Raw genomic sequence first — 25,880 nt, 5'->3', positions numbered from 1 at the left:
CCACTACGGTGCAAAGTTTTTAGATACTGCGTTGATAAAGTACAAGAGATACAATCAGTGCTTTGTCAGTGTTCATTCAGCATTCAAGGAATATTTGCATAGTATTTTTACTGACATATAGTGCACATATGTTTTGAGCAAAAACATTTTTGAATATTAAAATACGAACATTTGTAACAAACAATTGACAAATTAGCCAATGCAAAACTTTATCTGCCTGTTAAAAAAAGAAGATAATCTTCTCACAAACTGGTGTTTGATTTTGAAACAGGAAAAAAGTGGAGAAACAACTGAAAAGACTAACATTTGAATAAAACCTGAAAGCAAGTAAATACTTTCTATGCTGCCTTATAGTAAACTTTGGTAATATTGATCAAGAACAACACTGGCTGATGAAATCCAGTCAGCTGGCATGATGACACTGCCAGTATTAACCTGCAGGGCTGGACTGGGACAGAAAATTGGGCATTTTCACTACAGACCAGCCCCCCAGGTATTAAAGCCATAAAGACTTTGAATGAAAACAAATGCTGTTGTGACAGTGATGTACACTCTCTTGTTGGTATATGTATGATTTCTAGGGATGGGTATCGAAACCCGGTTCTTGTTGAGAACCGGTTCCCACTGTTTCAAATCCTTGGAATTGTTTGCCATTTTTGCAAACGATTCCCTTATCGATTCCAGTCGCCCCGAATGACGTCACCACGTTGCAGAGCGTCATTTACCTGGCAGGAAACACGGCGGCTCAAACGCTCAAAAGCTTGGTTATACTTTACGAGAACGGATGACAACAGGGCAACTTGCAATACTTGCAAAGTAGAGATTTCATTTACGGGAGGAAACACTACGAATATGCAAAAAACACGTGATGACCTTAAATGAATGTCGTGTTTTTAATTCCACTCCGGACTCGTGAATCTCAACCCAGCAGCAGCGGTAACGTTTGCACGTCCTCTCCCGTTAATGCGGCAGGTAAATAATCAACTAACAGTGCATATTATGTTAGCGCGATCTGCCTTATTACAAACCTGCCATTACTGTGCATTTAGTGACCATGATGAGACAGACAGAGTCTGGCTCAGATGCTGCCAGTTCTCGCTGCAGTCTGCCGGTAGCGTCTCCTTTCAGGCCAGGATAGACGAACGTCACCGAGCAGTGACTCAGTTTGTGGTCAAAGGCTTGCACCCGTTTGCCACAGCAGATGATTTTCAGTAAGTGAATGTGTTTAATTGTAGGCAGGGACATTACTGGATATTCTTGTGTAATTGCTACAGAATAATTTATGTTACACTTTGTTATTGCTACAGAAGAATATTTATTTTATTATTTTACATTTACAATGTTTTTTCCTGGGGACCCTGTGACACCCCATTGAAGAGCCGCAGGCTGGATCTCTTAAGATCTCACTGCTGGGTTTGTAAGGCCATGTTACTCCTAAATTTCTATCTTGTTCAAAGAGAAGATATAAAACAAAGTTCTGAGCTAATCGACCTTAGTGTTCTCCTTTTTAAAAAGAATCGATAAACAGAATCGATAAAGAATCGAAAATGGAATCGAATCGTGAAAATCTTATTAATACCCATCCCTAATGATTTCTATACATTTTACGTCAGATAAAAACTTTGGTTGTAAGATTTAGATAATTATTTAATAAAAGCTAAATATTTGAATTGAGAATAAGAAAGAAAAGTATTTCTTTGTGCCCTACCTTTCCCTGTTAATGCCCTACATGGCCCCCTGGCAAAACTTTCCTAGATCCACCCCTGCACAGTTACCAGCTGTCAGCTACATAAAAAAGGATCCTGATCATTGATCAGTTTCATGATTGAAGTAGCAACAGGAGAGGCAGGGGAGAGAATGAGAGAAGAAGAGGCTGCTGTGCAGCGTAACGACAGAATAACTCCCGCTTTGTGTCTTTTTTTCATTATAGCGAAAGTCCGGGACAAACTGCGTCTCTTCTCAGATCAATACGAAACGTGTAATATTTTCTCTGAATGAGGGACAATTCCATTTTTTTAAAGAGCCGTTGGCAACTCTACTAACTAACCTTATGAATAAAATAAAGTTCACTGTCAGTAACATCATAGCACCCACCCAGCTGTATAAAAACTCCGTCAAGCTGGCTAGAACGCAGTACGAAAAAGCACAACGAAAATAAACTCCACCTAAACTTGGTTTATATCTGACCCAGACAGACTGCAGGTCATAACTTCTTACCTGAAGCTCAGTTCACCTGATACTCGGCGGCTGCTTCGGGGCTCTCCTCCTGCCTCCCCTTCCCTCATCCACCTGCTGCCTCTGTGGAAGCCCCGTCATAGCCACCACCAAACAACGGAGTTATTTTTACACATCGACCTGCATCTGGCCAATCCACCACCTCTCATTGTTCATGCCATTACAAAAAAAATAAAAAATAAGTCACCGGGCACATGCCGGTATGCCCGATGGCCAGTCCAGCTATGTTAACCTGCAACCAAATCTGCAGCTCCATACAGCAATGTTACGACTTAGATTACATCTTATAACTCATAACTCTTATGTTAGCTGCCCTCAGTAACGTACTGTCTGAAATATTCCACGGCTGCAATAATTCTTTAAGTATTATTTTTTCCTTGGTATTCTAATTTCACCGAAGTTTACTAAACTCAACAAACTTAATATTACTTACCGGGACATTTATTCTGTCCTCATTTTCTTTCACCGAAAAATTGTTTCCTGCAGTGCTGTCTTTCGTGCTTGGCTCTCCTACCTTTGCTAACGTGATGCACATAGCGCAGAAGCCGATGCTGCATTCACTTACACTCGGATATCTGAACTTCACCGTGAAAACATAATCGAATATTTGATTGAATTTTATTGTTTTGCCTTTGGGGTGGCCAGTCTGGTTGGGGGGGTGGCCTGTGCCCCCCCCAGGCCACCCCGCTGGACACGCCACTGCCGCCATGGCGGTTTTGGCGTGGCCGTTGCAGCCGGGTTGAAGATGTGAGCGTGCGGTCTCCTGACACACGGAGGGAAAACTCGAGTTTGTGGAAAAAATCTCGGCTTCTGCTCCCACTCAGGCTTCCTGCGCTTTAACAGTGGGTAGAAATGTCAGCGTTTGAACACATGTCTGTTTGTACAGTGTCCTGGTGGGACACCATGCATCACATTTATCTGTTTGAGCAGAATTTTCTCATTGTAAATATGTTTAAACTGTGTACATTAAACCTTTTTAGGTATTACTGATCAGTGAGTCAGACCCACTGAGACCGACCAGTCTTACGTTACATCTTAAAAACACGTTTAAAGATGGTAACCTGACAAACCTTCAGGGAAAGTGATGTAAAGACACTCTTGTTCATCGTCCTCGGGCCTGATTTAAGCCAATGTTCTGCACTGTGGTGAGCAGACAACAGCTGAGGTTCACCGAAGCTTCACTCCAGACGATCGGAGCTCAGGTCCAGGGTCGGACTTCAGTCCGGAGGACAAAAAAACACAGCCTTTCTCTGTGATGCTGCAGAACGACAGCGTGGAAACATTGAGCTCGTCTATTTTTGATGTTCTTCACTCTCAGCAGCATTCTTTGGTACCTGACAATCTCAAGTTCACATTTCCAAGTCCCTCAATGGCGTTGTCCCTCAGATCACTGAAGCATCCCTGAGGGAGACCACATCGCTTCAGCCTGAAGGGACAAGCACGGACGTGATGGATGAACCATAAGGGTGGCTGTGGTCGCTCTGCTTGCCGCTCCAGTAAGGCGCAGGAAGCTGCTGCAATGTTCTCAGTATTCAATCTCGCCACATAAGATTTAGAAAGAGGAAGCCAAAACTGGAAGAAATCGTTCGGCGAATCAGCTCACTGCTAGTTTCAAAGTTTGTTATAATATGAAAAAGTTCAAATAGAAATCTCAAAGATGATTAAAAGTACTGGAGCAAAGCTAAAAAAGGAACTTTAAAAACTTGAATCTGGTATTTTTTTAAAGAAAATTTGGATGAAGAGATCAAAATAATTTTAAATCTTGTCGTCTTTGCTTGAATGTTCCTAAACTGGCTGCAAATGGAACTCGATGATCTTAAAGGTTCTTTAATGAGACCCAGAGAACAGCGGTCACTCAGACATCCGAGCTTAGAAACAGAGTTTTCCTGCCACATGCAGTCTTCTGTTGGGATCACCTCATCTCTGGCACGAAGTGGGAGGAGGCGGGGCTTCTGCACAGCGTCCTTCTGCTACCTAGCAAGGTGAACGAAGTGCTTTAAACTTCTGCACAGGTGCGACGCTGGTACAACGACCTCACACACAAACGTGATTCTCAGTTATTGTGGAAAGATGTCTTCAGGACTACGGCATAAACGCTTCTGTATCTTTAATTAATTTCAATTTTAAATTTCGTATTCACCGATGGTTCTGAACAGAAAAGCCCGACGCCATCAAACGGTCTCCGAATCATAAAGCAGTCAGGACTTCATCTTTCATTAATGATAGATTGCATTTATATAGCGCTTTACAATCCCACTATTCATTCACTCTCACACACTGATGGAGGTAAGCTGCCCTGGGGTAGACTGACAGAAGGCTGGCTGCCACATCGCGCCATCGACCCCTCTGGCCAACACCAGTAGGCGGTAGGACATAACGACCAAGACAGACGGAGCTGGGATCGAACCGGCAACCTCCCGGTTACAAGATGAGTTTCCCAACCCCCTGAACCACGGTCGCGTTCATTCTCAACAAAATATTCAAAAAGACACTAAATAGGAGGAAACATCCCCATTTTTTGCTTTGTGTTCAGCTGTGAGAAACATTGTACATTATTTTATGTTATCCTTCAGCTTTTGTTCTTTGTCTTTTTTAACAATCGACCGAACAAGAACAATCTCAGTTTTTCCTTATTAACACGTTAGAATTTGACGTCCTCTCAGAGACGAAGGCTGCCTAACATGTACTTCCAAAGCGTCTCTACGGTAACGCTGTGTGCAGTAAATATGAGATGTTAGCCTTGCACATAAACATAAATGCCAGCAGCTGCCCGCGTACTAACAGGACTGATGATGATGATGAGTGAACAGATGTTGCAGATGTTTCTGCTTCTCCTGCCCCTGTGCAAAGCACACGCTTCATCAAGTCTGTCCCTCACTGATTGGCTGCTGCTGATGGCGTTTCATAAACAGATGGAGTGATTTGCGTTTGTCACAACATGTGTGACCCCGATACTCCCATCCAGGCTTCATTCTGAACACTAATGTCATGTTGTCACCAGGTGGCGCCACTGAGCTATGATGCAAATTCCTCTCACACATACAGGCTGTGTCCCAATCCAGACCACACCCTTCTCGTACTTCCTAGTACCCGCCGTATGTAGTCTGCGAACTGTGTGTACTACGAAGTAGAGATGGCACGATACCACTTTTTTATGTCCGATACCGATATCATAAATTTGGATATCTGCCGATACCGATATGAATCCGATAGTTTTTAATCAATAAAACTGTTTTTTAATATCTTGCTGCATTTTGTATAAGTTCATACTCAAGTTTAAAACAACAACTACACTAAAGCTATTCTGTTATACCTGTATGCAAAAAAAAAAAATATTTCATAGTTCAGCAATACTGATCAATCTAATAAACTTAAACCTACACCATCCTCCCTATTCTGGTATTTTAAAGAGTACTTAGTGTAAATATTAAGCAACCTAACTAATAGGGTTCCAACTCCCAGCAACAACAAAAATAAATAAATAAAAAATAGGGAACCACCCCTCACGCTCCACCTCATGATGCTTAATCGACGTAATCAACCTTAATTTGATGCAGTGTGAAAAAAAATGCACAGAAATCAATTATTTTTCAAGAAATATTAAATAGATTCAACATCTTTCTTCAACAAAATTGCAGACTGCACAGATGGTACCTTCCCAAAGGAAAAAGTACTATAGCTTACTAGGGTATATTAGACTTAACAGTCACTATATACAGTAATGGACTTCTATTCATTTTACATCAGATTAAAACTTTGGGTGTCAGATAATTATTTATTAAAAGCTCGACATTTTAAATGAGAATAAGAAAGAAAAGTATGTCTTTGTGCCCCTTTTCCCTGTTAATGCCCTATCGGCCCCCCTGGCTAAACTTTGCTAGATCCGCCCCTGCACAGTTACCAGCGTCAGCTACGTAGAAAAAGATCCTCGAGTAGAAAGTAATATTAAATAAATTCTAACAACAGCTGATCAAGCTTAAACGTTCTGCTGTTGTTCAGCCGCTGGTTTCCTCTTTCTGCTGCAAAGTGGGCCAAAAACAAACAAGAGACACAGACTCGCGACAGAAAAGCCGATCAGCTGATCGTTAAGCAGTTTCATGATTGAAGTAGCAGCAAGAAGAGGCAGTCGCTCCATATATCGCTTGTTAAGCTTAACGCAGGAATGCTTTACATTCAGAGATGGACTCCACATGCTATCCAGACCACCGACAGGTCCCGCATACCACAGCCGCTCTATCACGTGATGCATACTGCTCCGACGTGCTAATGTTCTGAGGCGAGTTACGGCGTGTTGCAAGTTTTGTGAGGTGCTTTCGTGATATTTAATGGATCGGATTACATTTTTTATTTTTCTCCGATATCCGATCCAGTCATTTAGGTCAGTATCGGACCGATACGTAATATCGGATCAGTCCATCTCTACTACGAAGTAGGAGAAGTGAGAGGCTGGTGAAACGGGACGGTCTGGCCTCCGTCGTGCTGCTGAGGTTGCCTAGCAACCATGATACTAACCACGAGAAACGTTTCATACAGCTTTGTGTGACAGAAATGGAGAAAAATGTTTTTAAAATTTTTTATGACATCACTTTGATTAGTTGAGTATCTGAGGCAGCAATATAACACAGCTCACATTAACAGTGCAGTGAATCCTGCTTGTGCCGCGATGTTCAGGACTGCAAACCGAGCAGCATCACTGACTTTCAGCTTGTTAGATTAGATTAGATAGAACTTTATTAATCCCTCGGGTGGGTTCCTCTGGGAAATTCGATTTCCAAAAAAAGCACAGCACCGACAGAAGTTACAGAGTTATACACACACACACACACACACACACATATATATATAAATACAGAGACAATATAAATAAAATATACGAAGGGGATAAATAGAATAAATAGGAATAAAAATAAAAATACAAGTGAATTGCACATTTCAAGTATTGAGTCTATTGCACCGTTGACTATTTACAAAAGTATTGCACAAAAAGTATTGCACATTGTTGTGTTTGTGGATATATGACCGACTTTAATTATCCACAAAATCATCACATTCTCTGTCAGATTAAGCTCAGCTATTGAACGGCGCATATTTAAAGGCTTTAAAACCAAGTTAGTACAAACGTCACTAACGTCACAACTGTGCCGACATGTGGCCAACAGTCATGTTTTAATGTTCTTCATTATTAAACATTTGCACATAAATAAGTGACATCATATTCAGTACTTACTTAAAGTTTACTCTTCAGCTGCTCCGCTTCAGGCATCCGCTGTTTTTTCTTTTTTTCGAACAAAATATCCACACCCACCGCCGCGCTATGAAATGTGGGATATATGGGACCACGAAGTGTACACCGGACCACACTTCAAATTTGGGGAAATGAAGGACGCATTTGTCGGCCTCTTAGAATTGGAGAAGTGTCCCAAAGCGTCGGGCTGCATCCTTCGAAGGACCCGGCCTTCGCGGTCTGTGTGCCGGGTCCTTCGAAGACCGAGAAGGCCGGAAGTGCGAGGCTGTGAAATGTGACGTTCTCGCCTTCAGATTAGCGTCACCGCTGTCTCGGTGGAGTTTAATAAATTCGGCCGTCTGCTCTTTCCTATCTAAAATATAACAGGACTCTCGACTGTCTCACACTTTGACGTTTATTCAGCTGTGTGAAAATCCCGGAGGAACCCAACGATGGATTAATAAAGTTTAATTTAATCTAATAACTTTAATCTCATCCAAACCGATTCACTCCGGAACAAATAAAACGTGGAATAAAACAAACAATTACATTTTTAAGTTATTTGAGTGACTTATAACCTGAGTAGCGAAAGACGTCGCTGTGACGTAATCGGTCTACAAATGCGCACTACGAAGCGTGCGGTCGCTGGATTGGGACGCAGCCACAGCATCACCTGTCACCCGACTCCTCTCGTCCTACCACAGCTGCACTCAGGTTGTCCCTTTACCTGCGGTGTGATCTGTGATTCGTTGATGAATGCCGGTGAGCAGCAGGAGCTGTTTGTGTTTCAGTCTAGTAAAAGCTAATAAAATAATCACAGCTGTGAGTGTGGGAACGATCTCCTCGGGATGAGACCCAGAAAGGACCTGAGAGAAAATGAAAGAGCTCGCTCCACCATTAACATGCGTGAATAACTTAAAACATTCAAACCAAACGATGCCGTAATAATGTTTGATGCTCCAGATTTTTACAATCACACGATGGGTGATGTAATCTGTGAGTATTTAGACCACAGCAGGATGCAAACCACAGACTTCTGCAGATGAAGACTGTGTTAGAGGATCAGTGGATCATATTCACAGCTCTGGATACAATTTTTGTATTGAACACTCAGGGTGGGGAACTCCAAGGGCCAGTATCCTGCAGGTTCTAGATCTCACCCTGGGTCAGCACACCTGAATCACATGATTAGTCCATTACCAGGTCTCTGGAGAACTTCACGACACATCAAGGAGGTTGTTTAGCCATTTAAATCAGCTGTGTTGGGTCAAGGACACGTCTAAAACCTGTGTCCCCTGAGTTGCAGGGACCCCCCCAACCCGCAGATGGCGTGCGTGTAAGCATCCGACTCAGACACACGAGCAGTAAATTTCAACCCTGAGGAGAGGCGGGAACATTTCCTGCACCTGGAGATGCAGAGCTGAACGGCAGCGAAGAGCATCAAGTGATTCTGACAGTATGCACTCAGCAGTTCGGTCAAAGCCCAGATTGCTGGGTTAGGGTTGTCGCTGCTCACATGTCATCAACATCTCAATACAACATCGGCAGACTGTCGGCACGCTGCACAGTAAGCTTCAGAGTCAAACGCTGAAAGGTGTCCTGTTATCCGTTAGTTTCAGGAGAGAAAAGCACGGTTTGAACGATCCCTTACTTACTGCTGCCGAAACAATCCCATGTCCTCAGATTTCTACAACAATCGCTGTCATGTCTCCGCTCGTCTTTGATGATGTTACCAACATAAGTAACTTTGCACAGCCTTGTTATAATGTTGAGCATCAGTTCTGTTTGTTAATGAACTGGTCTCCTCGGGTGCTCCTGTCTGCACTCTGTGTTTCCTCATTCTTAGTGACTCTGGAATTACTTCGGCCCTGAAACATGTCCAGGCTTTAAGGAAGTCCCTGAAACTAACGCCACGCAGCGCTGATGATCAGGTGGAGACTTCCTGTTCCTGAGTTTGAGGCTGCCGTTTCCTGTTTGGTGGCTGTGAGGAGTTGGTGGGTTAGAAAGCGCTCGGAGACGAGTTTGTTGAAAAAAGGTAGAATTTTAATCAAAGTTTTTCAGCACATCTCAGAAGATTCAAACGAGAACAAAACAACAGAAGAAAACTCGAGAAAAGCTTCGACTACGACAGAGTCCAGAGCTCGGCTCTCCCGGAGTCACGCTCTCTTTACTTCCTGTTCCTCAGACAAACAGCTTCTGCTCTGGACTCGACAGCGGGCGACACAACAGTGATGAGTTCACGTGAGAGCTCCACGCAGGAATAAAAAAAACGTATATAAAAGAGAAAGCAGATGTGGGGGGAGGAGCTGCTGGCCGAGGTCGTTCCCTTCCCGTCTTCATGTGATGAGCTGTGAGGAGAGAAAACACAGCTGAGGAACACCTGCAGGGTTCACCTGTGAGACCAGAGCACCCCAAACCCTCGCCGTTCCCATGATGCACCGCCGCGTGGCAGAGGCGGGGTCACCAAATGGCAGGGTCTGTGCTTTGATGGTTAAACGGCTGCAGTACTGTGCAATGGTCTTGAGCCCACGTGTGTTAGAAGAGCTGTATGATTTCACACGTGTAAATACAGAGTTTGATCCTTCAGCTCAGCGCAAGGACGTGCAGGGTGACGCTACGCCGCTTCAGTAATGCTGAGGTCCTGTTCCTCAGACCTTCATCAGCGTTTCTTCCTGTGAGGCTCAAGACTTTTGCACAGTTCTGTACATGAACGTAAAGAAACAAAGTGAAAAACAACACATGACGGCGGTTTGTGAACTTCCTGTTTGCAGACCGAACGGTGACAGCGAGCGAGGAGGGCGGGGTTTTGGTGGCGGCTCAGGTGGCTGCAGAATGAGAAACGCGTCCACACGCAGCAGCCAATCAAATGGTTTCTAACATGTGTGGTTTTGATAAACATGGTGACGCACCGACTCGCTTCCTGTTTTGGTTTTTAAAGAAACAGCAAGATGAAGCTGCTCTGAGAGGACCCTACTGGACATCAGCAAACCTTTTCCTCCTTACCTTTCACAATAAAAGCCCACAACAGACACTTCCTGCTGTCATTAAATACTGTACGTAATGTCTGTGATGTTCAAGTATTTATAGTCATTTGTAAAAGACTCGTTAATTGTGGTTTATCAAGAAAGATTTGGTGCATGGCTTTAATCTACAACTTCCTGTATGTGAGAAGCATTTCACCTCAACAGAAAGCAAACCTGACACGTTTCTATTCACCTGTAAATATTAACCTGACATCGAGGAGGACGGTAACCTGGGAATAAATCAGCTGATCTCCTGTTGGCTGATGAGCGGGGCTGGAGCTTCAGCAGGTAACACACAGGTGAGCAGTCAGGCTGCAGCCCCGCCTGCACCTGCTCATGTTTCACAATCACCGTGACGACCGCTCTGAAGTCTCTTTGTGTGCGTGTCGTCATGGGCTCCGTGTCAGTGTGTGCGACTGTAGCTCAGTTTATATTGTTGGACGACAATTACAGAGTAGGTAACGAGTATTCTGTGTAATAGAGTACTTGTTTTGAGGAATGACAAACATGTGACCCACAGCATGCAGCGACTGCTCAGAGATGAAGCCTGTGGCAGACACGCCTCTGACCTGCTGCTGCCCTTTACTGTGGACAGCAAAGCACTGCACTAATGTCCCCACACCATCAGGAAGAACTGTGTGTGTGTGTGTGTGTGTGTGTGTGTGTGTGTGTACTCACAGATTTGACGGTCTGTTTGATGAAGTCCTTCTTGGTGCTCAGGTCGTGCTCGGGGTACGTGTCAAACACCTGGAACAGAGTGTCACGCCTCACCGTCAGACAAACTGAGCTGTGACACGCACACACATGCACGCACGCACGCGCACACACACACACGCGCGCACCCCCCTGACCCCCTCAGTCAGCTGGTTTACTTGTGGGGACCAACGTGTCCGTCCCCACAAGTCTGAGACAAAGTCTCACCCAAGTTACAGTTGGGTGAGGGTGAGGGTGAGCATTATGTCAGAGTTAGAGTACCGACACTGTGTGTGTGTGTGGGCAGGCCTTTTCTGGGCCCTCGAGCCACATGTTTGGACAGCTGCTGCAGCCTGAGGGTGACGCCCCCACCTGTCCACACTGCTCAGCATCTGTAACCATGGTAACACAAGAAGCAGGGAGACTGACCCTCTGGCAGATCTGCTTCATGGTCATCTCCTCCAGGTTGGCCTCCTTCAGCAGACTCTGCACCGTCTCCTTCAGCTGCTCGTCGCTCGGCCCCTTCTTCACCATCTTGATCAGCGGCTCGTCGTCGTCCGAGCTGTCCTCCGCTGCACGACAACGAGCCGCAGAAAAACACACGAAGAAGAAGAACAGGAGATTTACAGCCAGGTCTCTGACATCATCGTCCTCACTGTGGAGGTCGCTCCGAAACACGCAGTGGCCAATTCATTAGGAACTAAACTGACTCATATTCTGACCAATCAGGATGTTTTGGACGAGCCTGGGTAAACATCAGAACAGGAAGTCTTCGTCACACCTTCAGCTGCCTCGTTTCTGAGGGCTCTTATTTTGGTAACAAGGTTAACGGTTGTCACCTAAAGTCTCAGTGAGCACTTCGCTGTGAAACATAAATTTATGGTTTTTACCTGCAAACTGGGCGTTAAACTTTGAGCTACCTGGGTCGGACCCACACCTGGGATCAACATGAGCGTGACGCCGCAGACCTCTGATCACAGGTCACACTGATCGATGAGACGAGCTCACCTGTGTTGTTCCTGCGGTGGCTGCTGCTGTCCGCCTTCTTCGTCTTGGCCGCAGGTTTGGCTGCAGCGGCTTTCTTCTTCCTGGGCTGGAAAAGAAATCATCATGTAACGTGGGCTGTATTCAGTGGTTAGAGGCAGCCGACACACTCAGCAGGACAGTCAAAAGCTTGCGACCATAGTGGCAGTGGGAATTCCACAGTGTTTGTCCTTTAATAAACGCCAACCTTACAAGCCCGACTGAACGGCTGCTGTCTCATCATACATGAAGCGAGCAGAGTTCATACAACCTGTAACGTTACGTTGAGTTAATGAGGTAAACACATGAGGTGTGCGAGCACGCTTCTCCCACACTCTACAGAGGGCACCCGTGACATCACTAAACATCAAATTAGGCTGTCTTAAGGAGACACCGCACTATTATGGCTGTTACAGCCGCCATCATCGACTCTGCAGAGCGAGAGGATGGTCACAGAGAGCTGCTGGAGGAGGATGTGGTCCAGGCGGTGGTTTCCGGGAACATCAGCCTGCATCTGGATGAAGACGTGTTTGTAACGTGAGGAAGCTTCAGCTGCGTCAATGAATGAATTTGATTGACAATAAATTGTGAATCAAACTTGCATTACAGTGTTGGACTAAGGTGCTCGTAAATCTGGGAGTAATATGGGTCCTAAACTCAGTCCTTTAAGGTCCCGAAGTCAAACAAACATCACTGAGAGTTAAAAACGGTCTAAATTCTTTCACCTTTAATAAAATGATCAGTGTTGCTGCTTTACCAGGTGGAACTATGAAGTTTAACATCCAGGCATCCATGAAAACAGGATTCATTACATTTAACTGAGTTAGAAGTTAGCAGGAAGTTAGCTCGCTAGTTTTGCTAGTTACCTAAACATGATATAGCATGTTCTGACAGAGATTTCTGAAAAAATTCAAACGTACAGCTCTGCTGTCACTTCCAACATAAATGAAGACAGAAAGCTAAACAGCAGTGACGTTTGTAGGGTTACTGAAGTTGGGCTAGCTGCTATATAATGATATACGAATGCTAGCGACACAGCTATGTTAGCATAACATAAACACTGAAGCTGGAGGATGAACGCTAACTTTTTCCCACTCGATAAAAGTTAACGTGAGGGTTCCTGATGGTTAGAGACAAATGCAATCGCATAGCAGGATGCTGTAAAAGGACCAAACTCATCAGGAGAACAACTGAGATAATCCATCCACAATACGAGGTTAGTCATTAATATACTGCAACAACGTGGGAACAGAGCAGCTGCGAGAGAATTCAACATTAATAAATCAATGTTACAGAAATGGTAAATGGCCTGTATTTGTATAGTGCTTTCACTAGTCCCGCCTAGAGACCCCAAAGCGCTTTACACACCCAGTCATCCCAACACACAGTCACACACGGGTGGAGGCAGCTACAGTTGTAGCCAGAACCCGGGGCAGACTGACAGAAGTGAGGCTGCCATATCGCGCCATCGGCCCTTCTGACCACCACCAGTAGGCAACGGGTGAAGAGTCTTGCCCAAGTCAAAGGAGCTTGCAAAGAAAAGCGTCTGGACTTCTTTACGTTGCTTGAAGACGTTTCACCTCTCATCCGAGAAGCTTCTTCAGTTCTAAGGTCAAATGGTGGAGAGTCCCAGATATAAACCTAGTGGGAGTTTCCCCCCACAGAGGGACAAAAGGACCCCCTGATGATCCTCTAATCACATGACCCAAGGTGTGAAACTGGGCGTGGGTCCCAATCAGCCAGAGTTTTGGGTGAGCTCATTGTGAAACCTGGCCCCACCTTATCATGTGAATTCCTGAGGTCAGATGGCCCAGGATGTGAGTGCGCGTTAAGGCGTCTGGGAAGGATCTCAAAACTGGATTATAGATGGCAGAGAGTTGGTGTCGTAAACCCCGCCTCTGTTCAAAGATGGTCGCTCACAGTGGACATAGATGGCTTCTTTCACTCCTCTTTCAAACCATCTGTCCTCTCTGTCCAAAATGTGAACATTGGCATCCTCGAGAGAGTGACCTTTGACCTTTAGATGCAGATGGACTGCTGAGTCTTGTCCTGTGGAGGTGGCTCTTCTGTGTTGTGCCATGCGCTTGTGAAGTGGCTGTTTGGTCTCTCTGATGTAGAGGTCTGGGCATTCCTCGCTGCACTGTACAGCATACACCACATTGTTAAGTTTGTGTTTTGGCGTTTTGTCTTTCGGGTGAACCAGTTTCTGTCTGAGTGTGTTGCTGGGTCTGAAATACACTGGGATGTTGTGCTTGGAGAAAACTCTCCTGAGTTTCTCTGATACACCGGCTACATAGGGGATGACAATGTTGTTGCATCTAGGGATGGGTATTGATAAGATTTTCACGATTCGATTCCATTTTCGATTCTCTTATCGATTCTTTTTAAAAAGGAGAACACTAAGGTCGATTAGCTCAGAACTTTGTTTTATATCTTCTCTTTGAACAAGATAGAAATTTAGGAGTAACATGGCCTTACAAACCCAGCAGTGAGATCTTAAGAGATCCAGCCTGCGGCTCTTCAATGGGGTGTCACAGGGTCCCCGGGAAAAAACATTGTAAATGTAAAATAATAAAATAAATATTCTTCTGTAGCAATAACACAAGAATATCCAGTAATGTCCCTGCCTACAATTAAACACATTCACTTACTGAAAATCATCTGCTGTGGCAAACGGGTGCAAGCCTTTGACCACAAACTGAGTCACTGCTCGGTGACGTTCGTCTATCCTGCCTGAAAGGAGACGCTACCGGCAGACTGCAGCGAGAACTGGCAGCATCTGAGCCAGACTCTGTCTGTCTCATCATGGTCACTAAATGCACAGTAATGGCAGGTTTGTAATAAGGCAGATCGCGCTAACATAATATGTTAGTTGATTATTTACCTGCCGCATTAACGGGAGAGGACGTGCAAACGTTACCGCTGCTGCTGGGCTGAGATTCACGAGTCCGGAGCGGAATTAAAAACACGACATTCATGTAAGGTCATCGCGTGTTTTTTGCATATTCGTAGTGTTTCCTCCCTTAAATGAAATCTCTACTTTGCAAGTATTGCAAGTTGCCCTGTTGTCATCCGTTCTCGTAAAGTGTAACCAAACTTTTGAGCGTTTGAGCCGCCGTGTTTCCTGCCAGGTAAATGACGCTCCGCAACGTGGTGACATCATTCGGGGCGACTGGAATCGATAAGAGAATCGTTTGCAAAAATGGCAAACAATTCCAAGGAACTGAAACAGTGGGAACCGGTTCTCAACAAGAACCGGTTTTCGATACCCATCCCTAGTTGCGTGGACATAGATGAAAGAAGCATCTATGTCCACTGTGAGCGACCATCTTTGAACAGAGGCGGGGTTTACGACACCAACTCTCTGCCATCTATAATCCAGTTTTGAGATCCCTTCCCAGACGCCTTAACGCCCACTCACATCCTGGACCATCTGACCTCAGGAATTCACATGATAAGGTGGGGCCAGGTTTCACAATGAGCTCACCCGAAACTCTGGCTGATTGGGACCCACACCCAGTTTCCCACCTTGGCTCAGGCGATTAGAGGATCATCAGGGGGTCCTTTTGTCCCTCTGTGGGGGGAAACTCCCACTAGGTTTATATCTGGGACTCTCCACCATTTGACCTTAGAACTGAAGAAGCTTCTCGGATGAAGGTGAAACGTCTTCAAGCAACTTAAAGAAGTCCAGACGCTTTTCTTTCCAAGCTCCTTTGACTACGATGACTGAGAACCTTCACAGACAGTCAATGGTCAATGGTAACTTTATTGTCCCTGATGGGAAATTGATTCGCAGTATGTCAAAACAAACAAACATACAACCAACACATCACGTACACTCATTAAAAAAATTCTATAATATAATATAAGCCTGATAAAACAACCTAGATTTTCCATCGAAAAAAGTGCAATGTGCAATGGCAACAACACTTACAATTTAGTGTTGTTAATTAAGATAATAGCACTAGGTACAAACGACAATTTGTGTCGCTTTGTCTTCACTGCAGTCATTTTATAACGACGACCTGATGGAAGCAGTTGAAAATCGTTAAAGAGAGGATGATCTGAGCACAACAGGACAGAAGTTGCCTTCCTCAGCACCTGCCTGTCATAAAAGTCCACAAGCTGGACCTGAGACCTCCCTGAAATCTTGCCCGCCACTTTAACCAGATTGTTAAGTCTGGTCTTATTATTCAGGGACATATTACCGTACCAAGCAATGATACAGAAAGTTAAAACAGATTCAATAAAACTTTTATAAAAGAGAGTCATCATTTCAGATGAAACATTAAAACCTCTCAACCTCCTTAAAAAGTCTTTGTTGGGCCTTTTTCACTGTAGCAGCAAGATGTGACTCAAAGGACAGAGTCTTATCAAGAACAACCCCCAAGTACTTGTAACTATCCACCATTTCAATGGCTGCACCATTTACCACTGTAAGCGCAGGATGAGGGGATGACTTCCTGAAATCTATAACCATGTCCTTGGTTTTCAAGGTGTTGATCTTTAAGAAGGACTGATCACACCATGAAACAAACTCCTCCACAACAGGCCCATGGGAATCCTCTTCACCATGAAGGAGGCTTACAATGACTGTGTCATCTGCATATTTGATGAAATGCCTGTTGGCCTGTGTACTGCGACAGTCATTAGTGTACAAAATATACAAAAGAGGAGAGAGACAGCAACCTTGTGGTGAGCCAGTGGAAGAGTTCAGCTGTTTGGAAAAACAGCCGTTTATTCTCACACACTGTGATCTATCAGTTAAGAAGTCTAAGATCCAACCAACGAGATTAAAATTGCCCAAGGACACAACGACCGAGACTGTCCGAGCCGGGGCTCAAACCGGCCACCTTCTGATTACAAGACAAACTCCCAACTCTTGAGCCACGATCCTCCAGAAGTGGAGGAAGCAAGAAGAAAAAAAAAAGAAGGGGCAGGGATAGCTCAGTAGGTAGAGTGGTGGCCCCATGATCGGAAGGTCGGGGGTTCGACTCCACTGAACGGCTACCCTGAGGTACCCCTGAGCAAGGTACCATCCCTACACACTGCTCCCCGGGCGCTGCACTGGTGGCTGCCCACTGCTTCACTGGGTGAATGGGTTAAATGCAGAGGAACTATTTCCCTATGGGGACTAACACGCACACTTTAAAAAAAAAGAATGAGTTGAATAAAGTTTGATTTATCTGACTGCTTTGTTTCCCTTGATGTGCCTTATAATCCCGTGCACCTTATGGTCCGAAAAATACATATTTGACTTTTTTATTTGGCTCACTGCAGTTTAATGTTGCAAAGCTCCTCTTTTTAACTTCAGTGGATATTATACATGGTTATGCTCAGGATATGTCAGCCCATTTCTACTGGAAATGCCTTTTGGTTAAACTTTCAGCAAAGAATTTGCATTTGCACTGTTAAATGTTTATATAGCTTTAATGTACATAAAACAGCTTCTTGTTTAAGTGAAAATAAATGGATGGGGTTTTGCACTAGTAAAGTTGTGGAGTTGTATTTTGTCTCGCATCAATTACATCGTCAGTTATATCGTTATCGCAAATTTTCAAATTTATATCATGATACATATTTTTGGCCATATCGCTCTGCTCGCGTGTTTACCTTCTCATCTGCATCGCTGTCCGACTCAGACTCATCTGAAACTTCCTTCTTTGATCGCTTTTTGGGAAGACCCGTCTTCTTCGCTGGTGTCCGTGCTCGCTTACTCCCTCTGCTGGACTTGGACTGGAACACACACACACACACACACAGGTCAGACCGTTTCCTGTCAGCTGATCATCTTCTGCTCCACCTGCTTCACTCTGTGCTCACCACCACCTCCTCCGCAGACTCCTCAGACTTGTCAGACTGCTCCTCCTCCTCTTTCTCTGACGGTTTTTCCTCAGCGTCTGATCCTTCCGCCTCCGCCGAAGCTCCCGCCTTCTCGTCTTCCTCATCGTCGTCTTCGTCGCTGCTCGAGTCCATGACGATGGCTTTGGACTTGCTTCCTGTTTTGGACTTCTTGGGGCTGGACGACGAGCTGGCGGTTTTGGTTTTGTTCTTCTTCTTCACCATCGGGTCGTCGCCCGACAGCTTCTTCTTCGATTTCCTCTTCTTCTTCACTAGCAGCCGCTGCCGAAGGTCAGAGGACACGTTTAATAAAAACTGAAAAGCTCAGGTCCAGGAGAGTCTCGGCGCCACAGGTAGCTCAGCTCACCTTGCCACTGTTCTTCGGTGCAGTGAGGAAGGTCAGGATTCGGTCCACCAGGTCCGAGTGGGTTCCTTTCTTCTCCAGATCCAGCACGCTGCAGACCACCTTCAGCTTGCTGTTTGTGAAGTTTGAGTTCCTGCACGGAGAGAGTCAGCGGTTAGCCAGAGAACGAGCTTCATCGTGGACAGATGAAGGTTTCACGAACACGGCAAAAGGTTTTTAATCGATCTCGCTGCCCGCCGCGTTAAAGTCCGACGCTCAGAGGTCACCGCTCCATGCGACGGCTCCCCGGCTCTGAGCGCGCTCAGACACGCAGCTGAAGACGTCCGAGTGGGTGTTTGCTGAGGATGGTGTGACGCAGAGCAGGAGTCTACTCTGTGGACTCCTCTGTAGTCATCACTGGGGGGTACAGTGGTAGTACTGCAGTAATACATCACGTATTCATGTTTGATATGACGTGGTAATAAAAACGCCCTGTCAGACTGGCGACCTGTCCAGGTGTACTCTGCCTCTCACCCAATGGTTACTGGGGATAGGCTCCGCCCCCCCAGAGGATGGATGGAGCTTTGTGGACACACGGATCAGGTGATAAGTCACAGGTCACGTGTCTGAGACTCCGTGTTTGATTTGGTAGTTTTAAACTCATAAATCACGTCTCCAGCTGGAATCGAACCAGCAACCCTTTGTTTGAATGAAGGTCAGCAGGTCGTTTAAACGGCATTATCCGTGGGGCGTCCCGCCCAAGCACACGAATCCCCACCTCCCGTAAACGCACCGAGCGCTGCGTGACCTCTGACCTTCTGTCTGTAGGTTACCGTCATGGAAATACTGAGCGCACACTTACTTGAGAAGCTTTTCCCGTTTTTTGGCAAACTGCTCGCTGTCGGCATCAAAGGCGAAGCCGTTGAACAGCCGCAGGTTCTTCTTTATCAACGCCATCTGAAAAAGAAGGAACAGCGCTCAGAGTCAGCCCGATCACCTGACACGGTCAGCACACAGGTCAGAGCGCCGTGGGGCCACGTCCCCTCAGGGCGCGCACGCTGCTCGGCAGCAGACCGGACGTTTCACCGATGCAGAGATCGTCGTTACGGTTTTGTTCACGTCTCCTTTGTCCTGCGTTTAGAGGATCTGACCCACACGGACATTCCCGCTCAGACATCTTTATTTGTTTCAGAACTAAAAAGTTTCTCTCACAGTCGGCAGTTTCAGTTTGGACCACACTGACTGAAACACAGCGCGAACGTGTTTGCTGCCAACTCGTGGGCAGAGGTCCTCTCAGATACAGCAGCAGGTGGCAGGAAGTAGAACCCCCTCAGCGGGATTTACTCTGAGTAATCTGGCTTTTAAAACCGATTTCTGTTTTGTGTGTTTAAACGTTCCCACCTTCCCAGGTCTGTCGAACAGGATGGCGTGCAGAGGTTTCAGGTCAGCCGGCTTCATCTTGGTGATTTGGTAGCTGGTGCGAGGAATGTCTCCCAATTTATCGCCGCTGCCTGAAAACGACAGAGACGAACAGCAGCAGTGTTCAGACACATACACGTCACGCTGAGACCAGTGGAGGCCACGGCCCGTCGTCGCTCACCGTCTCCGATCTTGAGCTTCTCTCTTTGTTTCGGCACCTGGAAGTCGAGCCTCTCCACAGTCTTCTTTGCCCGTTTCCCTTCGATGATTTCTCCCACAACTGCGACCAAAACAAACTCAAACATAAATCACTGGTCTGAGCCAGCCCACAGGCCCGACCCCCTCACGCCGTCTGATCCCCGTTACCTGAGATTTTGGAGCCTCTTTTATTGGGACTCGTCTGGTCCTCCTGTGACAGTTCCTGCTGGTCCTCCACCTCCTCCTCAGACACCGCGGAGCTGTCCATTGCCTCCTCCGCTGCGTCACTCATGTCTGACCTGTTGCCGACACTCCACGAATCCTAGGGGCAAGAAACAAACACACACCAGCGGGCATGTGGTCAGGATTCTTCCTCCCGGACTAATCAGAAGCAGTACACTGCCATCACACACATGAGGCTGTGAGAGGTGTGTGCTGCCATGTGTGTAACTGAAGACATGCCCAAGTTTTCTTTGAGCAGTCAGAGCATCTGCATCAAAATCAAACCCAGAGAGAAGAAACTAACACACAGTGAGTGGAGACATGAGCCGAAAGGTCCGCTGACTCCATCACGTTGGCACTTGCAATCTGTCACTCCTGTTTTACCTGGCAGGTGCGTCTCTTTGTAAAATCTGCTGAATTCTGAACCGAGTCTGGCAGCGCGGGTGCTAGCCATCAATGCCTGGAGCCCAGTTTAACTTTACTGTGAATGTTCGCTGAATGAAACGCGGGCAGGTGTGTGCGCAGGCGCTCGTGTGGAACACTCAGGTTTGACTCTGGGGGGTTTTTGCGGGCTTTTGTTTGTTTCTTCGCTCTTTGCGGATTCTTGGCGCGCAGTTAGCTAACAGGCTGAGCGCTACCCGGCAGCTTCCTCCCTCCTCGCCGCCGAGCCCGCTGACCTGGCGGTCACCTGTGCGCAGACGGTCCGCAAGTGAATGGAAAACGTGAACCTGCCGTTACCGTTTATCGGCGGACGGCTGCAGCTAGCACCGCGTGCTAACGCCGCCGTTAGTCGCTCAACAGTCACCGAGCCATAACCCGCCGATAAACCGGCCCGGAGCAGCCGCACACGAGCCTCCGGAATCCCGCGGAGAAACAGTGGATCAACAGCTGAGAAACACTCACCTGCTCCCGAAACTGCGCGCGAGCCGCCGATCACCTGTCAGCTCTGTTTTTGATTTTGTAATGGCGGTTTCTCTACGGGGCGGGGACTCATGCGCAGGCGACCACCGATTGGATCTCTCTCCGATGACGTAAAACCCGTTGCGTACTTAAAGGGAAGCGAACCCGGGTGACGTCGCGTTGCCGCCCCCTGTGTTCACACTGCAGTACTACAGGCAGGAAAAAAAGGATTAAGACAACGATCAACTAAAACTGCAATAAAAAGGAGAAAAACATTTCAATCGAAGAAATGAAATAAAAAGAACAAAGCAAGACTCCTTATTTATAAAAACTACAAGTGCTGAACACCTCAAAGACTAAATCAACAAAAACAAATATACTGCTGTTAATGTTCGTCCTGCTGGTAATGAAATGATGGATTACTGCCTCAAAGGAGACAAAGATGTCACCTCATGAGAGCGAAACTGCGTTTATCTCACATTTATTATATTTAATAAGGATAAAAGTTTGTCTCGGGTCGTTTATTACTGTCGCTGTCTGACTTTTACCCCCAGCATCAAAAATGAATTACAAAAGTGACAGAAACATTCAAACGTCTTCATGAAAGTAACTCATGCAGACCAAACGAAACCAGGAGGACAAAGTCTGGCTTAACCGAACCAAAAGGAATTCGCTTTAATGAAAATGCAACGCCGATCGGAATAATGGAGGATAGTTTCAGCTGGTAGCTCCACATCTGTCACAGCTGCCCCGCTTCCCTGTACTGTTCGATCCCCGGCAGGTTGGAGGGTCGAACCGTTGACTGCAGGACGCCGTGAATCACATCACATGATGTGAACCATCGCAGCAGCTTTGACACTGCCGACGTCACACAGTCTGATCATTTTAAGCAATAAAAATTAATCAAATTGGATTAATTTAATACGATTTAAACACACGAACGACAGAGCACAGGTGAGCACTATCACAGCAGGTGAGGACAGATTGGGCGGGGCCACCTTACAGAGGAGGGAAAGACTTGACAGGCTATAAGAGTAAAAAGAACCAGAACCCAAAAGAGGAACCAGAACCTAAAAACAGAGATCAGGACCCCAAAACAGGAACCTCTCAGGCCGACACAAAGCTGCTGTAAACGAGTCCAAGAATGAATCTGAATCATTTAAAAACAACAACACGTCTGAAAATAAAAAGTGCCTTTAATCATTTCCCCTCCCTCCTTTTCCTCACAGCAGCACAAATTACGAACTGGAACTTTTTATGGCCCAGAAAGACGAGGGCTCTGCAGCGCCACCGTCTGTCAGTCCTGACAGGAAATGTATGCGAAGAGTTTCAAATTAAAACCGTGACTGTGAGCACGCTCAGTCTGCAGCTTCATGACATGAAACCATCAGCACACAGCAAACCCAGCATGCCCAAGTTAACACTGACAGATTTGATTTCAACATTAAAGCGTCTATATGGGTCCACACCATGAGCGTTAATTTAACTCTTTTTGGAGAGTTTTTAACTCTGATTTAGTGTTAAATCCCAAATCTGTCTGGAGTTGATCATTTAACACTTGTTAATGCTAACTAGGTGTTAAGAGTTTATATATTAACTCTCACAGAGTGTTTTATTTTAACTACATCGGAGTTATCTTCCAATTCATTGTAAAACTTCTGAAATTTTACAAATTCCTTTGGAAACAAACGTTTATTAAAAAGAGGCCATGTTTTTCTGAATAACCTTTGTTTTGAACTGTGCACCAGTGTACATGCTCTGACTTTCATTAGAATATTGTTTATCAAAGGGACATATGTGAGCTGGCAGTGCAAACAGCACGCTCATTACTCTTTTCTTCAGTACAATATGAACGTCCTCCCTTAATCACTTTGTGGAGCTCCAACTCCCCCCATATCCCACCTTCCCAAGCATATCCTGTGTGCAGAGTCAATAAAAGTTAATTGTGTACTAATTAATTGCAGCACAGTACAAAAAAAAAAAAGAATAATTTCTGAGTAACACGTGGTTTGTATTTTCCCAAAAGACAGTTCCAGATACGAATCCATTGCCCATATTTAAAGCCAATATCAGAACAGGTTTGTTAACATGGTGCTCTCTCAAACAACCGAAGAACACAGACAACAGTTAATGCTGAACTACATATAAAACAGTCTGTTTCATTTTGACCAAAACCGTGTGCACAAAACTCTGCAGGGATGTCGACCCTTTAGGAGTTCAGAGTTCAGAGGTCAAGAGTTCACGCTTCCATTGTAACGCCTCCAGATTTGATATAGAAACACTCGATTTTAACAGTATTATTTTACACCTCAGACTTACGTCTAAAGACTGTAACTGTCAAATTAAAGTACGAACACCAACATATTTAACACTTTTGAATTTGCTATGCAGGTCATTTCCAGGCCGGACACATGGTGGCGCTGTGGCAGCAGCGTCTGTGAGGCTCACAAAAGTGGAGCACATTTTTATTCTCGGGCTCAGTCGCACTGTTGCCTAGCAACAGCAGCAGCATCTCAGAGAGAGGGGCGTCCTGTATGGAGGGTGATTAATGCCGCGTATGGCTGCACACCAGCTCGCTCTCGTTATTATCAAGTTTCACACTTTGGATGTTTGTCTTCATCTCTGTGGACGGGAACAGGGTGGTTGCTGCTCCGCCTTTTCCTCTTCACCCCACACAGTGGGCAGAGTCAACTGTCCAATCAGAATTCAAAGCAAAACTGTAAAAAACATGAATTCTGCCTGCAGGGAATGAAGTAATCAGATTACACTGCAGGCAGATTTGTTACTGACGGAAGCCTCGTGGTGTCAGAGTGAAGCACACCGAGAATGATTAAGAAATAAAACTTTATGTAAATGCCACTTTGACTTATAAAGCCAGCAAACACGTGTGAGCCCAGCCGAGTGTTTTACACCTGAAACGGTGAGTACACATTCTTTATGCTTCGTGTTCGAGGTAGACTGTTTTTACCTATAATAATTATTTTAACACTGAATATATGAGCTGAATGCGCGAATCTAGTCTATAAACAACAAAGAGTTTCAGGGCCAAATTAAGAAAAACATAATAATGAGTCAGTGCAACAAACCGATCAGCCGTCCTGCGATACAACACCCGTCCTCTTACTGCTCCAGGCCCTCGATGACCTCACAGCTGTTCAAATCCACTGTTCCACGATTTCCTGTGTGAGCAGCTTCTGCAGTGTCTGTGCAGCGTTCTCACGCTGATCACCATCCTGCGTCTTTGAGCTGAAACACAAATCACGTTCTTCCTTTAACCATCCTGAAGTACGACCTCACAGTTTGTCCTGAAACAACAGCTGTAATCTGCACAGATCATTTGTTTTCTTCATGTTTCCATGATACTCAGTCCTGATACTCAGTCCTGATACTCAGCCATGATACTCAGCCATGATAGTCAATCCTGATACTCAGTCCTGATAGTCAGCGACGATACTCAGTCCTGATACTCAGTCCTGATACTCAGCCATGATACTCAGTCACGATACTCAGCCATGATACTCAGTCCTGATACTCAGCCACGATACTCATCCATGATACTCAGTCCTGATACTCAGCCATGATACTCAGCCATGATACTCAATCCTGATACTTAGTCCTGATACTCAGTCCTGATACTCAGCCACGATACTCAGTCCTGATACTCAGCCATGATACTCAGTCCTGATACTCAGCCACGATACTCAGTCCTGATATTCATCCATGATACTCAGTCCTGATACTCAGTCATGATACTCAGTCCTGATACTCAGCCACGATACTCAGTCCTGATACTCAGCCATGATACTCAGCCACGATACTCAGCCATGATACTCAGTCCTGATACTCAGCCATGATACTCAGCCATGATACTCAATCCTGATACTTAGTCCTGATACTCAGCCATGATACTCAGCCATGATACTCAGTCCTGATACTCAGCCATGATACTCAGCCATGATACTCAGTCCTGATACTCAGCCACGATACTCAGTCCTGATACTCAGCCATGATACTCATCCACGATACTCAGCCATGATACTCAGCCACGATACTCAGCCATGATACTCAGTCCTGATACTCAGTCCTGATACTCAGCCATGATACTCAGTCCTGATACTCAGCCATGATACTCAGCCATGATACTCAGTCCTGATACTCAGTCATGATACTCAGTCCTGATACTCAGTCCTGATACTCAGCCATGATACTCAGCCATGATACTCAGTCCTGATACTCAGCCATGATACTCAGCCATGATACTCAGTCCTGATACTCAGTCCTGATACTCAGCCATGATACTCAGTCCTGATACTCAGCCATGATACTCAGCCATGATAGTCAATCCTGATACTCAGTCCTGATAGTCAGCGACGATACTCAGTCCTGATACTCAGTCCTGATACTCAGCCATGATACTCAGTCACGATACTCAGCCATGATACTCAGTCCTGATACTCAGCCACGATACTCATCCATGATACTCAGTCCTGATACTCAGCCATGATACTCAGCCATGATACTCAATCCTGATACTTAGTCCTGATACTCAGTCCTGATACTCAGCCACGATACTCAGTCCTGATACTCAGCCATGATACTCAGTCCTGATACTCAGCCACGATACTCAGTCCTGATATTCATCCATGATACTCAGTCCTGATACTCAGTCATGATACTCAGTCCTGATACTCAGCCACGATACTCAGTCCTGATACTCAGCCATGATACTCAGCCACGATACTCAGCCATGATACTCAGT

The 25,880-nt window shown here is 45.6% G+C and overlaps 1 protein-coding gene across 3 annotated transcripts; it reads right to left on the bottom strand.

Annotated features, from left to right (window-relative positions):
- Nucleotides 1-9,341: 9,341 nt before the first annotated feature.
- dek (DEK proto-oncogene) lies at nucleotides 9,342-21,185 on the bottom strand. Of its 3 annotated transcripts, none has more exons than XM_085366042.1 (12): nucleotides 21,125-21,185; nucleotides 20,168-20,321; nucleotides 19,983-20,081; nucleotides 19,784-19,893; nucleotides 19,245-19,339; nucleotides 18,407-18,536; nucleotides 18,022-18,321; nucleotides 17,812-17,934; nucleotides 12,184-12,268; nucleotides 11,605-11,747; nucleotides 11,161-11,229; nucleotides 9,342-9,807 (listed from the first exon to the last, which is right to left on the bottom strand). In XM_085366042.1, the coding sequence occupies exons 2-12, from the start codon at nucleotides 20,289-20,291 to the stop codon at nucleotides 9,796-9,798; spliced, it is 1,290 nt and encodes a 429-aa protein (XP_085222168.1). In that variant the 5' UTR covers nucleotides 20,292-20,321; nucleotides 21,125-21,185; the 3' UTR covers nucleotides 9,342-9,795. The 3 variants fall into 3 exon arrangements, with proteins under 3 accessions (XP_085222168.1, XP_085222169.1, XP_085222170.1); XM_085366043.1 differs by having other exon boundaries at nucleotides 18,028-18,321; XM_085366044.1 differs by lacking the exon at nucleotides 11,161-11,229.
- Nucleotides 21,186-25,880: the final 4,695 nt, after the last annotated feature.

The sequence above is a fragment of the Diplotaxodon limnothrissa genome, linkage group LG11 (assembly GCF_057381915.1).
Source record: "Diplotaxodon limnothrissa isolate DT_005_m linkage group LG11, D_limnothrissa_male_GT1.1, whole genome shotgun sequence".
Lineage (NCBI taxonomy): Eukaryota > Metazoa > Chordata > Actinopteri > Cichliformes > Cichlidae > Diplotaxodon > Diplotaxodon limnothrissa.
The sequence above is the reverse complement of the archived record's forward strand: the minus strand, read 5'-3'. Positions and strand labels throughout refer to the sequence as shown.